This window comes from Misgurnus anguillicaudatus, chromosome 9 (assembly GCF_027580225.2).
Source record: "Misgurnus anguillicaudatus chromosome 9, ASM2758022v2, whole genome shotgun sequence".
Classification (NCBI taxonomy): domain Eukaryota; kingdom Metazoa; phylum Chordata; class Actinopteri; order Cypriniformes; family Cobitidae; genus Misgurnus; species Misgurnus anguillicaudatus.
In genome coordinates, this window is record NC_073345.2 from 6,234,102 (window position 1) to 6,246,248 (window position 12,147).

At 34.1% G+C, this 12,147-nt stretch overlaps 1 protein-coding gene across 1 annotated transcript; it reads left to right on the plus strand.

Moving 5' to 3' along the window:
- Positions 1-200: 200 nt before the first annotated feature.
- On the plus strand, positions 201-4,376 carry LOC129437150 (uncharacterized). The gene is made up of 2 exons (XM_055195322.2): positions 201-3,120; positions 3,216-4,376. The coding sequence occupies exon 2, from the start codon at positions 3,222-3,224 to the stop codon at positions 4,161-4,163; it is 942 nt and encodes a 313-aa protein (XP_055051297.2). The 5' UTR covers positions 201-3,120; positions 3,216-3,221; the 3' UTR covers positions 4,164-4,376.
- The last annotated feature ends 7,771 nt before the right edge of the window (positions 4,377-12,147 follow it).

Sequence of the window (12,147 nt, forward strand, 5' to 3'; positions counted from 1 at the left end):
TTAAGTTAAGACAAAAATAAATGTTTATCTTTATTGAAAGAAAAACGTAGAAAATGTAAAATAAACGTAGAAAAATAAAATAAAAATAATAATATGTAAAGTAGCAATATTTTAAAGTGATTTACGTGGTGTTAAAAAAACATGAGAAAATTAGAAGTACGCAAAAGACCACAGTTCAGATATTGTTAATAAATAATACTTATGTATTGATGTACGTACTTTCTTCCAAAAACGTTGACGTGTATTGCAATGCATCATTTAACGTCCTTGTTTGTTCATAATAATTTGATTTTTAATTGTCTTTTTTAAAGTAGCAATATTTTAAAGAGATACAAATCAATTAATCCATTGCAGAAGTAAAAGACACAAAGTGCATGAGAAAATTAGAAGTAGCAAAAGAGCACCGTTCAGATATGGTTAACTGTGATTAAAGCGGTTTTTATACAAGTTTCTGCTTGTTTTAAATTGATATTCGCCAACAACACGTCAACACGTTTTATGATTGATTTACTGATTTATTACAGAAACTTGTCAGAAGCAAAGATATTGTTCTTAGCATATGTGCAAGCAAACATCAGCGTTTCCATTGATCAATAAAACAGCATGTGCTGTAAATAAATGTAACTCATCCATACAACATAACAACATTAAGTAGAAAAAGAGCAAAGACAAATAAGATAAAACTAACAATTTACTGTAAATGTATTTTAGAAATCTGTCTACTCAAGTAGGCCTACAGTATAGTTCACTTAACCACCAGTAACAACCAATTAAACCCGAAAAAAACAAAATCTAAAAATTTTAATGTTGCATTTAAATCCTAACATAATTGTCCTGAAAACTAACATTTTGAATAAGTGGTCGTCCATTTAAATGTCTGGTGATTGTCGGGCAATACCCATTTACAGTCTCTTAAGTTTTTAATATTTTTAACATTCACACTATATCAGTTGTCAGGTCATAACCAATTTGCAATCTCTTCAATTGTTTTTCTAAATGAAGTACATTCACACCATTTTGTTGTCTTTATATGTTTAAAAGTTAAAAATGTTGCGAAAAATATATTAGTATTCTTATATATTAAGAATAACAATATTATACATTTATATTGCGCTAAAATGCTATGTCATGTCTGTGTTATGCCATGTTGTCTATGCTATGTTATGTCAGTCTTATGACTGTTTTAATCCTGGCAACCGTAATTCATAACTGTAAAAAAAAGATTCAATAGCTTTGTAAATATTATTAGAATAATTGATGTAAGTAACTTAATAAAATGTCACTTATGTGATGTTTTTTAGTTGTACAAACCAAAAGAAATGACTAGAAATAGAACAGATTTTCATGTAAAATGTACATATTAAAACGTACATCTAATAAAGTAGCGAACAGAAACAGCGCCTTTTGAATATTTACACTTACAATATTTTCTTTGTAAAATGTGTGTGTAAAGTAATACATTTCATAACATGTGGCTGTATAAACAAACACTCGCGTTGCTCTCCATGTACCTTCTCACGCATTCGCATTCAATACTTTTCAAAACTTATTTATATAAAATCTGATTTATAATAAAAAAGTTATAAAGACAATAACGTTATAAAGACAATAATGAATGAATGGGTATAAGTATGTGAGTTTGTGATTTTCGCCAACAACACGTTGTGATTGATTTACTGATTTATTTATAAGTAGAAAAATAGCAATGACAAATAAGATAAAAACTAACAATTTAAATTTATTTTAGAAGTATAGTTCACAGCACAAGTCACAACCAATTAAAACCGACAAAAAACCCAAATCTAAAAACTTAAACTTAAGTTTAAATCTAAATGCAATTTTTTAATTTAAATCCTAAATAACTGTCCTAAAAATTAACATTTTGAATAATAAGTTGTCGTCCATTGAAATAACGAATGAATGGGTATAAATGTGTGTTTGTGTTTTTTTTCTTTATGCTGTTTTTTTTTTATTAAAAAAACGACTTTACATTAAATTATGTTTACAATTTAAAACTACAAGTAACTAATACTTACCGATTGATGTACTTTCTTCCTAAAACGATAACGTATATTGCAGTGCATCTAGTCATTCAACGTAATTGTTTGTTCATAATAATTTGATTAATAAATGCGTCATCTTTTTTAAATGAGCAATATTTTAAAGAGATACAAAGACAGAGAAATGACAGAAATTACGTTAGTCTGGTCACATATGTGGCCAAATCAATTAAAATATTGCAGAAATACAAGACACAAAGTGCATGAGAAAATTAGAAGTATGCAAAAGAGCACAGTTCAGATATTGTTAACGTGTTAACTGTAATTGAAGCGGGTTTTTACACGTTTCTGCTTTTTTAAAATTGACAATTGAATTGTATTCACCAACAACACTTTGTGACTGATTTACTGATTTATTTATAAGTAGAAAAGTAGCAATGACAAATAAGATAAAACTAACAACTTAAATGTATTTTAGAAGTATAGTGCACAGCACCGGTCACAACCAATTAAAACCGAAAAAAACGAAATCTAAATTTTTATTAAATCTAAATGCAAATTTTGCATTTAAATCCTAAAATAATGGTCCTAAAAACTAACATTTTGAATAATAAGTGATCGTCCATTAAAATGTCTGGAATGTCCGGTGATTGTCGTGCAATACCCATTTACAGTCTCTTAAGTTAATTTTTTAACATTCACACTATGTCAATTGTCAGATCATAACCAATTTGCAATCTCTTCATTGTTATTTTTTTCTAAATGAAGTACATTCACACCATTTTGTTGGAGGGTTGGTAATAAACTATAAAATAAATGAAACCAGTCAGTGTAGGTATTCGCAGTTGTTTCACCAAACATGGAGGCAAAGGCATTTTACCCCAAGAAGGCTGCCGCAAAGAAAGTTACGAATAAACGAAAGGTAAGAAATCTGTTTTTGTATTTTTGCTTTTATTTTAATATTAAAAAATTTTGAGTTGCTGTAGGCCTATCGTCTACTTTCAGTTTGTGTTGTACTTGTGTCTTAACCATAGTGTACACTTCTCTACAGAATTCTGGAAAGGAGAACAACCCTCTTCAATCCTTGACCCCAAAAACTCGACTGGTAAAAAAGAAATCGGTATGTAATTGATATTTATTGTAACTGAGACGCACAATCGTATAACCCAAATATCCGTTTGATAAAGTTATTAATTTTTTCCTGCTGATTTACAGGCTGCAATGATCCATCGCCGAAGCCCTGCTGTCCGCACATCAAAAGAACAGCTTTCAGCCTTGACTCGAAGGCTTCTGGATTTGGAGGCAAAAGTTGGTTTGTTGGAGGCACGTTTGAATGAGAGGTCTCACCAGTCTCATCCACCGACAGCTGATCAAGCTACAGCTACAGACATTTCGGTTTATGTTCCTCCAACTCCGGTGGAAACTCAGACCGAATGTCAACAGTCGATCTTCATCCATCCGTCTGGTCATGGGGACTTCATTTCAACCAGCGGGCATTTGGACAATGACGATTTAGGGTTCCCATCGAACGCGTCTACACCGTTTATTGACCGCACTCGTCCTGCAGATATAACGGGGGACTCGGCTCACTTAAACCACCAACTGTCAACAAATTCGATGCTTGATTACAGTTCACCTCTTCAAGAATATCCATCGTCTTCTCCTCTGTCCAGCACATCTCAGCATTGTCCTTCAGAAATGTCGTCATTTTGTTTGAGATTGCCTGAAACACCAAGAAACTCTTCTTATTTTCAGTCTCATAATCCTGTTCGACGGTCTCTCATGGGAGTGGTTCTACAAGATGTGACTTTAAATCACGTGTCCCTGGAGGTCGAGAAACAACTTTACGTGGATTCAGCAGGCTCAGACGGTGCACCTAAAGCAGATCGATTCGCTTGTGGTTTGTTTAAAAGGTTAATTCCGTTTACCATTTATCAGGACTGGGTAGGTTCTGTGAATTATGATGGTTCGAAGGGGAAAAACGCTCTGCCTTGGAATCTACGTCAAGCCATTTCCGATGCTGTTGCTAGGAAATTTCACCCAACACCGCGTGACTGGAAGCTTATAAGAGACAGAATTAACGAACTCCTGCGAAAGAAGAGATTAAGTTTTCCACTTTTTAAACGCCATACTGTAAATATTTTAAACTTTTGTGTATTGTAGAGTGTTTGGAGTTAAGCGCTTTGCTGTTTTTTTAATAAAAGCTTAATTTTACGAATGAATCACTGAGTGAATTGACTGAATCACTGATTGAAAACAAATCATGATTTTTTTTTTACTTAGGCCAGCTCCTAAAAACGAACCATAAATCTCCATTAATCTTACACCTTAAAAACACTTAACAACACATCATCCATAAACACATGCATTACTCAAATACCAAACACATTACAATACATTTAAAACACCGTGCCCCTGCACTTTAGCTACATATCACATATCTGGCCGCAGCTACAACATATGTATCATACTGTAGCACAGGTACAACCATTCATTATTGCCTGCATGCCATATTTAAATACACACAATTACACAACGTGTCATGCATTTTAAAAACATTACCTTACACATAATAAAATTCAGTCCAACGCCACCAAATCGGCGTTGTCTACTCGGCATGCAAACCGCCATTACAATTCCATTAAAAAAACTGCATGCTTACTACCGTAATCACCCTTTATAATTGGACTACCGTAAACGCACATGGGAGTACCTTCATATACCGTAAATACATTATAGCAGTTAATTTTAATAATTTAAAATAAAAACAAGAATTATTTTTTATATTTACTCATTTAATTTAGTTAAGTTTACTAAGGCGCATGATCATTTTTTACAGTGATTAGCACATTCTCACTGTGCGTGAATGGTCATGTCTCATGTGTTTATGACCGTGTAGTACTTAAGCCTTCTTTAGCAACCAATACATTATACCCATATGCCCTTGATGAATTGTTAATGGACCATCACATGAATCTATATTATTCACATTCCATTATCACTTACATTCCTCGCCCCCATTGACACCGTGAGATCTATGTAGATAAATACAGTCCTTCCACATGTACAGTGAAGACATTTCAAAATGACCAAGATAAGTAAGCTTCATTCCGATGACATCAGGGTGATGAGATCTGCTGGAAAATCAACACGGGAAATAAACCGCCATCTGAATTCTGTTGGTGTACACGCAACACTGAGCACCATCAGAAGACATTACAAGGAACGAACAACCACCAAACGCAAACCTCGCAAAATTAATCAGTAAGTTGCCTCTCCGCACTATCACATACTCTATATGACATATGTTAGTTGTGTCCATTGTAAAATGTTTATGTCATGTTTTGCTTTTGTTTCAGGGACATTGTCACAGCCATAGAGAGCATCACCAGCCAAAACGATGAAATGGCGGCAAGCTCTGCGAAAAAACAGCTATGGCGTGACAAAGGAGTGAACATTAGTGAGCGTTCAATCCGCAGGGTTAGGCAAAGACTTGGATGGAGGTATGGTAAAACGTATAACTGCCCCATGATCAGAGATAAAAATAAAGAGAAGCGACTTGAACAAGCGCAAAAATGGATCGCCGAGAATGAGACATTTAACAATGTCATTTTTACTGATGAAACCACTGTGGCTTTGGAACGCTTTGCCACCATGTCATTTCGTAAGACAGGAAGACGTGTGTTTAAACCAAAGCCAAAGCATCCTCTGAAAGTTCATGTTTGGGGAGCGATATCCAGACTTGGACCAGGACCTATAGCAATCTTTGATGGGATTATGGATCGTACTTTCTTTGAAGACGCTATTATTAAAGAAACTGCCTCCCCATATATTCGGGAAACCTTCGGAGTCCACCACCGTTTTTTCCAGGACAATGATCCGAAGCACACTGCTGCAAGCAAAGTCATTGCCGCAGAGGGTATTAACTGGGTAAAGACTCCACCAGAATCACCGGATATGAATCCCATTGAGATGGTGTGGCATTCTCTGAAAGATTATATTCGGAAAGAAGCGAAACCAACAACAAAGTCTGAGTTAATTGCTGCCATAGACAAATTCTGGTTTGAGGAACTTACAGAAAAGGCATGCAACAAATACATCAACAGATTGTTTAAAGTTCTTCCAGTTGTAGTGAAGAGTCATGGTGGACATACTGGAATGTAGCAATAACTTTCATGCCTTAAAAGTCTGCATACATGTATGACCACTATCAACAAATAAAAGCTTTTTTATTATATGCTCTTTTTGAATAATTTTTTTGCCTAGTAGATTAGATTGCATGCAAGGAAGAGGATTATGCTTTTAACATTTTGATCACATTAAACGTTACATTTCCTGCTGTAAATGTCAGTTGGTTATATAAACATATGTCAAATTAAGTTACGCGATATCCATACATTTTTATAAGTTATAAACATTCATTTGAAATAACTTAAAGCGTATGTATAGTAGCTTTGCTTACATAACATTTAAACAAAGGAACTGGGTAGGAATTAAAACCCCCCACGCTGGTGAAATCTGGAAAAACCCGTTTTCTTTTGCTTCACTTAAGATCGATTAGCATTGGGGGTTGGCAAAGAATTGGCCGACCTAGTGGGTGGGTGGTTTGTAATTTCTTGACTCAGCTAACAAAGACTGTGCAATTCATTCGATTTTGGAATTAACTTTCTTTATGTTGTTTTATTTGTAAACTGTAAAAAAAATATTTTTTTAATTTGTAAGTAAAATTAGCATTAAATATGTTGGGTGCTTTCAGACATGCACTGTTAAGGTCGGCCCCAATGACGTGTCGGTCCGAGTAGTATAGTGGAGTGGATAGAAAATATTAGCAGATGGCCAAAAATAAAGTTGGCATATACATATATACGTATATAAGTATATTATATTAGTGAAACCAAAAGCAACAGTTGCTAACACGTTAGAACCAATGGTCAATAACACAACTTCTTTTGCCGAAATGGGCGCAGACTATTTGATCACGTGAGCTGTAGAAGGGTCTAAAAGTTTTTTTTCTATAAAGGGTCTATGGGGTGCAGCGCAGACCTGTTGGCCTGTGACATCACATGCCTGTGAGATCTATGTAAAAGCATACTGAGTCATTTACTGTGAATTGATCTTGCGGTGCCAAGACGTCACATGCCGATCGGTCTGCGCGACGCAGCAAGAAGCCACACGAGCGCCGAGCGTTGAGTCAAATAAGAAGAGGGTCAGAAAATGACGAGGTCTGGTCAGGGAGTTAACCCAACACAAAAGTGAAAATGATAGCAATGACTCTATAGATAATATCTATTGAACATGCACACAAGTGTTTTATTTGTCTGGAGAAAAGGATAATTTGTTATAAAAAATAGTGTCCAACTCAATACTTACTCTATCATTATAAGTCAGGCCTCCCAAAACAAACGTGAAAGTGACACAAAAAGGAAACGTGACATGCTCACGTTCAAACGCGGGCAAAACGTGACATTTTCACGTTGGTCCATACGTGAAATAGTCACGTATTTGCGTGATATAGGGTTGCAACGTAATATGCAATTGGTGTACTTAAAATGTGTGTGTTAAGTATATCCTCGTGAAAACGGAATGCCCTCCCCCCGCACAGTCCTGCAATGAGAACCAGAAAAACCGGTTTCTAACAGTTTTATTTACATGTGAATAGCGCTCGTTTGGCTTCTTGCGGCGCTGCGCAGACCGATTGCACGACATGTGACGTCTTAGCACCACGAGACAGTACATGACTAAGTATGCTTTTGAATAGATCTCGCGGTAGTGTGATGTCACAGGCCAACAGGTTTGCGCTGCGCCCCATTCAGTAAGATAAAGTGAAAATTATTCCTAGATGACCAATACAATCATACCAGGCAGACAGCAAAGGAGGGCTATTACGCATGGAAAGCAAACATCTCAATTTTAAAGCCTCATACAGCTTGTGCCTATGTGCTATGCATCATTGTATTGTAGCATTAAAATAAAAAACTTGAAAGCACATTGACAAAACTGTAGGCTATATCACCTTTAAACGTTTATTGTGTCTGTCAGCACAGTTTCATGAGACCCATTCTGTCTTAATGAGTGGGATGTTTTCAGAAAAAAATAAGTAGCCTACATTAATCCCTAGTCTAGCGATTTAAATATACTAATTAAACATCTAAAATGATCGTTATTTGTAAGTTTTCTGAGAGTGAAATATAACCTAATACTAGTCATACATCCACATGTCTGACAACTTGGTTTCGGTTTAAAAACATGCAGGAATTTGAAAATAAAATGCAGGACTTGCTTGATGTTTAAAGAGATATAGAGGGAGACAAAGTTCGGGAACTGATTTATGTAAAAAAGTTATTAAGATTAACAAGACTCACGCTGCCTTATAGATCCGAAACGCAACGCAGAGACACGCAAGTGCGGTCTCTATACACACGCAATAGTTCAAAAACATCTGTTTTGACAAGAATTTACAAAAGCATAATAAGCATTACAACAAACTTGCTGAGCTCATTATTATCTATGTCCATACAGCGTTTGCGTTTTTAATAAAAAAACTCTCTCATTAATCTTCACCTAAATAAATAAATAATCAGATATTCGTTTACAATTTTAAATACAGTATTCTCTATTATTTAAAAATCTGTTTTGACTTAGTTCAAAACAAGCAACATGATTTTAAACAATAAGGTAATTAGAAAGATTTAATCCAATGTTTCAGTTGTTATTTGCTTACATTATATTAATTGCAATTCATGTCTTAGTAATCTCCAGTTTAAATTTAGCTTTTAAAATGTTACAGTTTCAGATATTTATCTATTTAATTATTTATTTTATATTCACCTAGATTGACCATAAAGCTTGCTTTGACTAGAAGTAATTAAAAGATCGTCACACGGAGATATTTGATGAATATTTTATTATCAGAGTGCAGCATTTTATCAAGTTTTTTTTTTTTGGTCTAGTGTAATTAAATAAAATGAAGAAAAAAAATTACTTACTTGTATTTTTTACATCTGGGTTTAAAGACGTTTGATGCTGGAATACAGTCTCCTGAGGTTGCGTATAAATAGCACGAAGTGCAAAACTCGTGCAATACACACGCCAAACTCCACTTTGGCGTGCATGTGGTGCGCAAGTCCTTCCCATTCACTTAAACGGGGCATATTTTTTGTCGTTTTATTTATTGGATTCTCAATTTTTTTCTGTTTTTTAAACCATTTTCGATTGGGTTTAGGGTTAGATTTTAGATGAGCTTAATAAGGTTATTTAATATACAGGTTTCTCAATGTTTTTGTCCATATTTAAGCCATGGTCGCTTGGAGTTGGGGTTAGAGTTGGGGTTTGGGTTAGGATGTCATTTTTATATAAAAAAAAGTTGTTCTAACCTTAAACCCAAGCGAAAATGGTAAAAAAATTGCAAAAAAATTGAGAAACCAATAAATAAAACGACAAAAAAGATGCCCCGTTTAAGTGAATGGGAAGGACTTGCGTATCATATGCACGCCAAAGTGGAATTTGGCGTATGTATTGCACGAGTTTTACACATCGTGCTATTCGTTTTTAAGACTCGCGTCTCTAAATAAGGGACGCGCAGAAAATGTCACCCATGTCATTTTATAGATTGCACTCATTCACTTCATACACATTTCGTGCTTTAAGGGGTTTATCATTTAGAACTGTTCCAGTAAACACGTGATTATGTCTGGCCGAATATTTTCTTTGTTATTCGGATGAATTTGTTATTCGTTTTGAAGCCATTAATTAAATCAAGACGAGGTAACGACGGTAGATAGTTTTGTAGATCTTCAGCTTTGGAAGTTATACTCGGTTTAACATAAAATGGTAATAAATAATAATACAACAGAATATTTGGCATAGGGACGAGCAGAACATGAATTCACAAATCAGAATGAATAGACTGTGTTGTTTTTTTACATACAAAAGATTCACAGCCTAAAAGAAGTCTGAATGTGAAACCGTCAAACTTACACCTCATTGCTATTAGTTCTGGATCTACATGTATAAATAAATACTTAATTTGTGTTAAAACAGCCATATTTGTTATTTAAAAAGCAAAATATATGGTGGATAATAAAAGCAATATATTTTATTTATTAGCCTACTTAGTTAAAAGTATACAAATTCCCAGTGAAACACCAGTGCGAAGTGAAACATGATAATATAGAAAGTACAGCAATGAAGAAAGGCACATTACAACCATGTTAAAGCTATTAAAAAAACGTTCAGATGCAAAAAGGAACTAAATGTAAAATTATATAAATTAGTTACTGATATTGCGCAAATGCTCTCGGTCTCTTCAAGGTTTACGCGAATTAACGGTTTGGTATAAGACTCAGTTATGCATCACATCTCTTCTAATTGCACAAAAAAAAAAGGAATCAAATTATGCGCATTTGAGTCGGATTTTTATAAAGAATATGTGACCGTTTATGTGTTAAACCCACGTGGACCGATCAAGAAAACGTATGCTTACAGGGAGTCTGTATGACATCTCCTTTATTTAGTTTTACATATTTATATTTATATGCATTTAATAATGCCGTAAGATCATAATGTACACACTGTAAAAAATGATTCAGTGGCTTTGTAAATATATCCAAAACAAATGATTAACTTGAGGAACTTGATGAGGAACTTAATGTCAGTTATGTGTTTTTTTTTTAGTTTATTTTGTTTATAATGTACATATTTTATTTGATGTATACGCCTTAATAATATAATATTACTATTTAATTTACAGATTATTTTAATCAATATATTTGACAAGGTTATATATTTAAGTTTTTCAAACTGTAATAATTGCTTTCTTCAAATTAATATTATTTGTATTTAACATCAACTTAAAAATGTTAGTTTTACGCCTAACTTGAAGTATGATTTACTTATATTTAACATTGATATTATTTGAGTAAATGTAGGCAAAATAATAATAATAATAATAATAATAATAATAATTAGAAAAAAATGTTAATTTTAAAAAATCCCATAGCCAACGGTTTTTGATCAGCAACAAAAAACTGCGCCTTTTGCTAATGACAAACACCTCAGAAACTCATCGAATTTATGAATATTAACACTCACAATATGCTTTTATTTACTTACTATAACATATGATATTATACAAATTTATTCAACACCATTGCACAAAAGTACTGTACAGTAATGCAGAAAAGCGCATTACAATGTTCAAGCTATTAAAATCGTTCAGATGTAAAAAGGAACTAAATGTAAAATTAGATGAACTAGTTAATGATATTGCGCAAATGCTCTCGGTCTCTTCAAAGGTTTTCGCGAATTATTTTGTTATAAGACTCAGTTATTATACATCACGTCTCTTCTACCGTAAGAAAAACGTTATTCAGAAAAAAAAGACAAATCCGCGTTTAACTCGGATTTTTGTGACTGTTTATGTAACTGGCAAAAGAAAACTTGGCCAACCAAATATTTGCCAAAAAGCGTGCATGTGACATCAAAGTACTGCCAAACCACAGACAATCCCTGTCATTTGGTGTTACTTCAATATCATATAGTATGCTGCTCAGCATAAAGTCGAGCACACATATTGTCGTCAGTTTAGGCTTACATGAAACACGACTGCCCTCTACAGGTTTTTGTATTTCCTGCGTCCCCCACCTAACCCCCCTTCTGCGGGATCTCGCAGAATTTCGGAAGTGCTCGCGGCATTCTGCTCTCTGAGACGCGCATTTTTAAGGGCCACATCTGTAGGAAGGCATGCATTTGGCTTAAGCTTTACTTTGACTGGGCTGGCTGATTTTACCAAACCCACATCTGTTTCATTTTTTGACCATAGCTCTGTTGGGACTTGTCGTTCTACATCTTGTAATAACTCAGTATAAAAACTCTCCTCTGTTTCAGGTATTGACATCATTTGAATTTGTTCCTGTTTGTTAATCATGATTTCCTGAGGAACACCTAACAAAGAATTTCCATACAGTATTTGAATGTAATTTTTATCAGCTGAATGAAAAATCAATGGATTGTCAGTTGTTTCCCATTGACTTTGTGTAGCCTTTTTTAACATAGGCCCAATATCTTTTGTTTTCCAATTTTTTCCTACATATAAAGATATATGTGGTACAGAATTTGCTACATTGAACCAGTGCTTTGTAAAGTCATT

Bases quoted from the DNA above. Each gene is read 5' to 3' on its own strand.
- LOC129437150 (XM_055195322.2), top strand. From the start codon at position 3,222: ATGATCCATCGCCGAAGCCCTGCTGTCCGCACATCAAAAGAACAGCTT.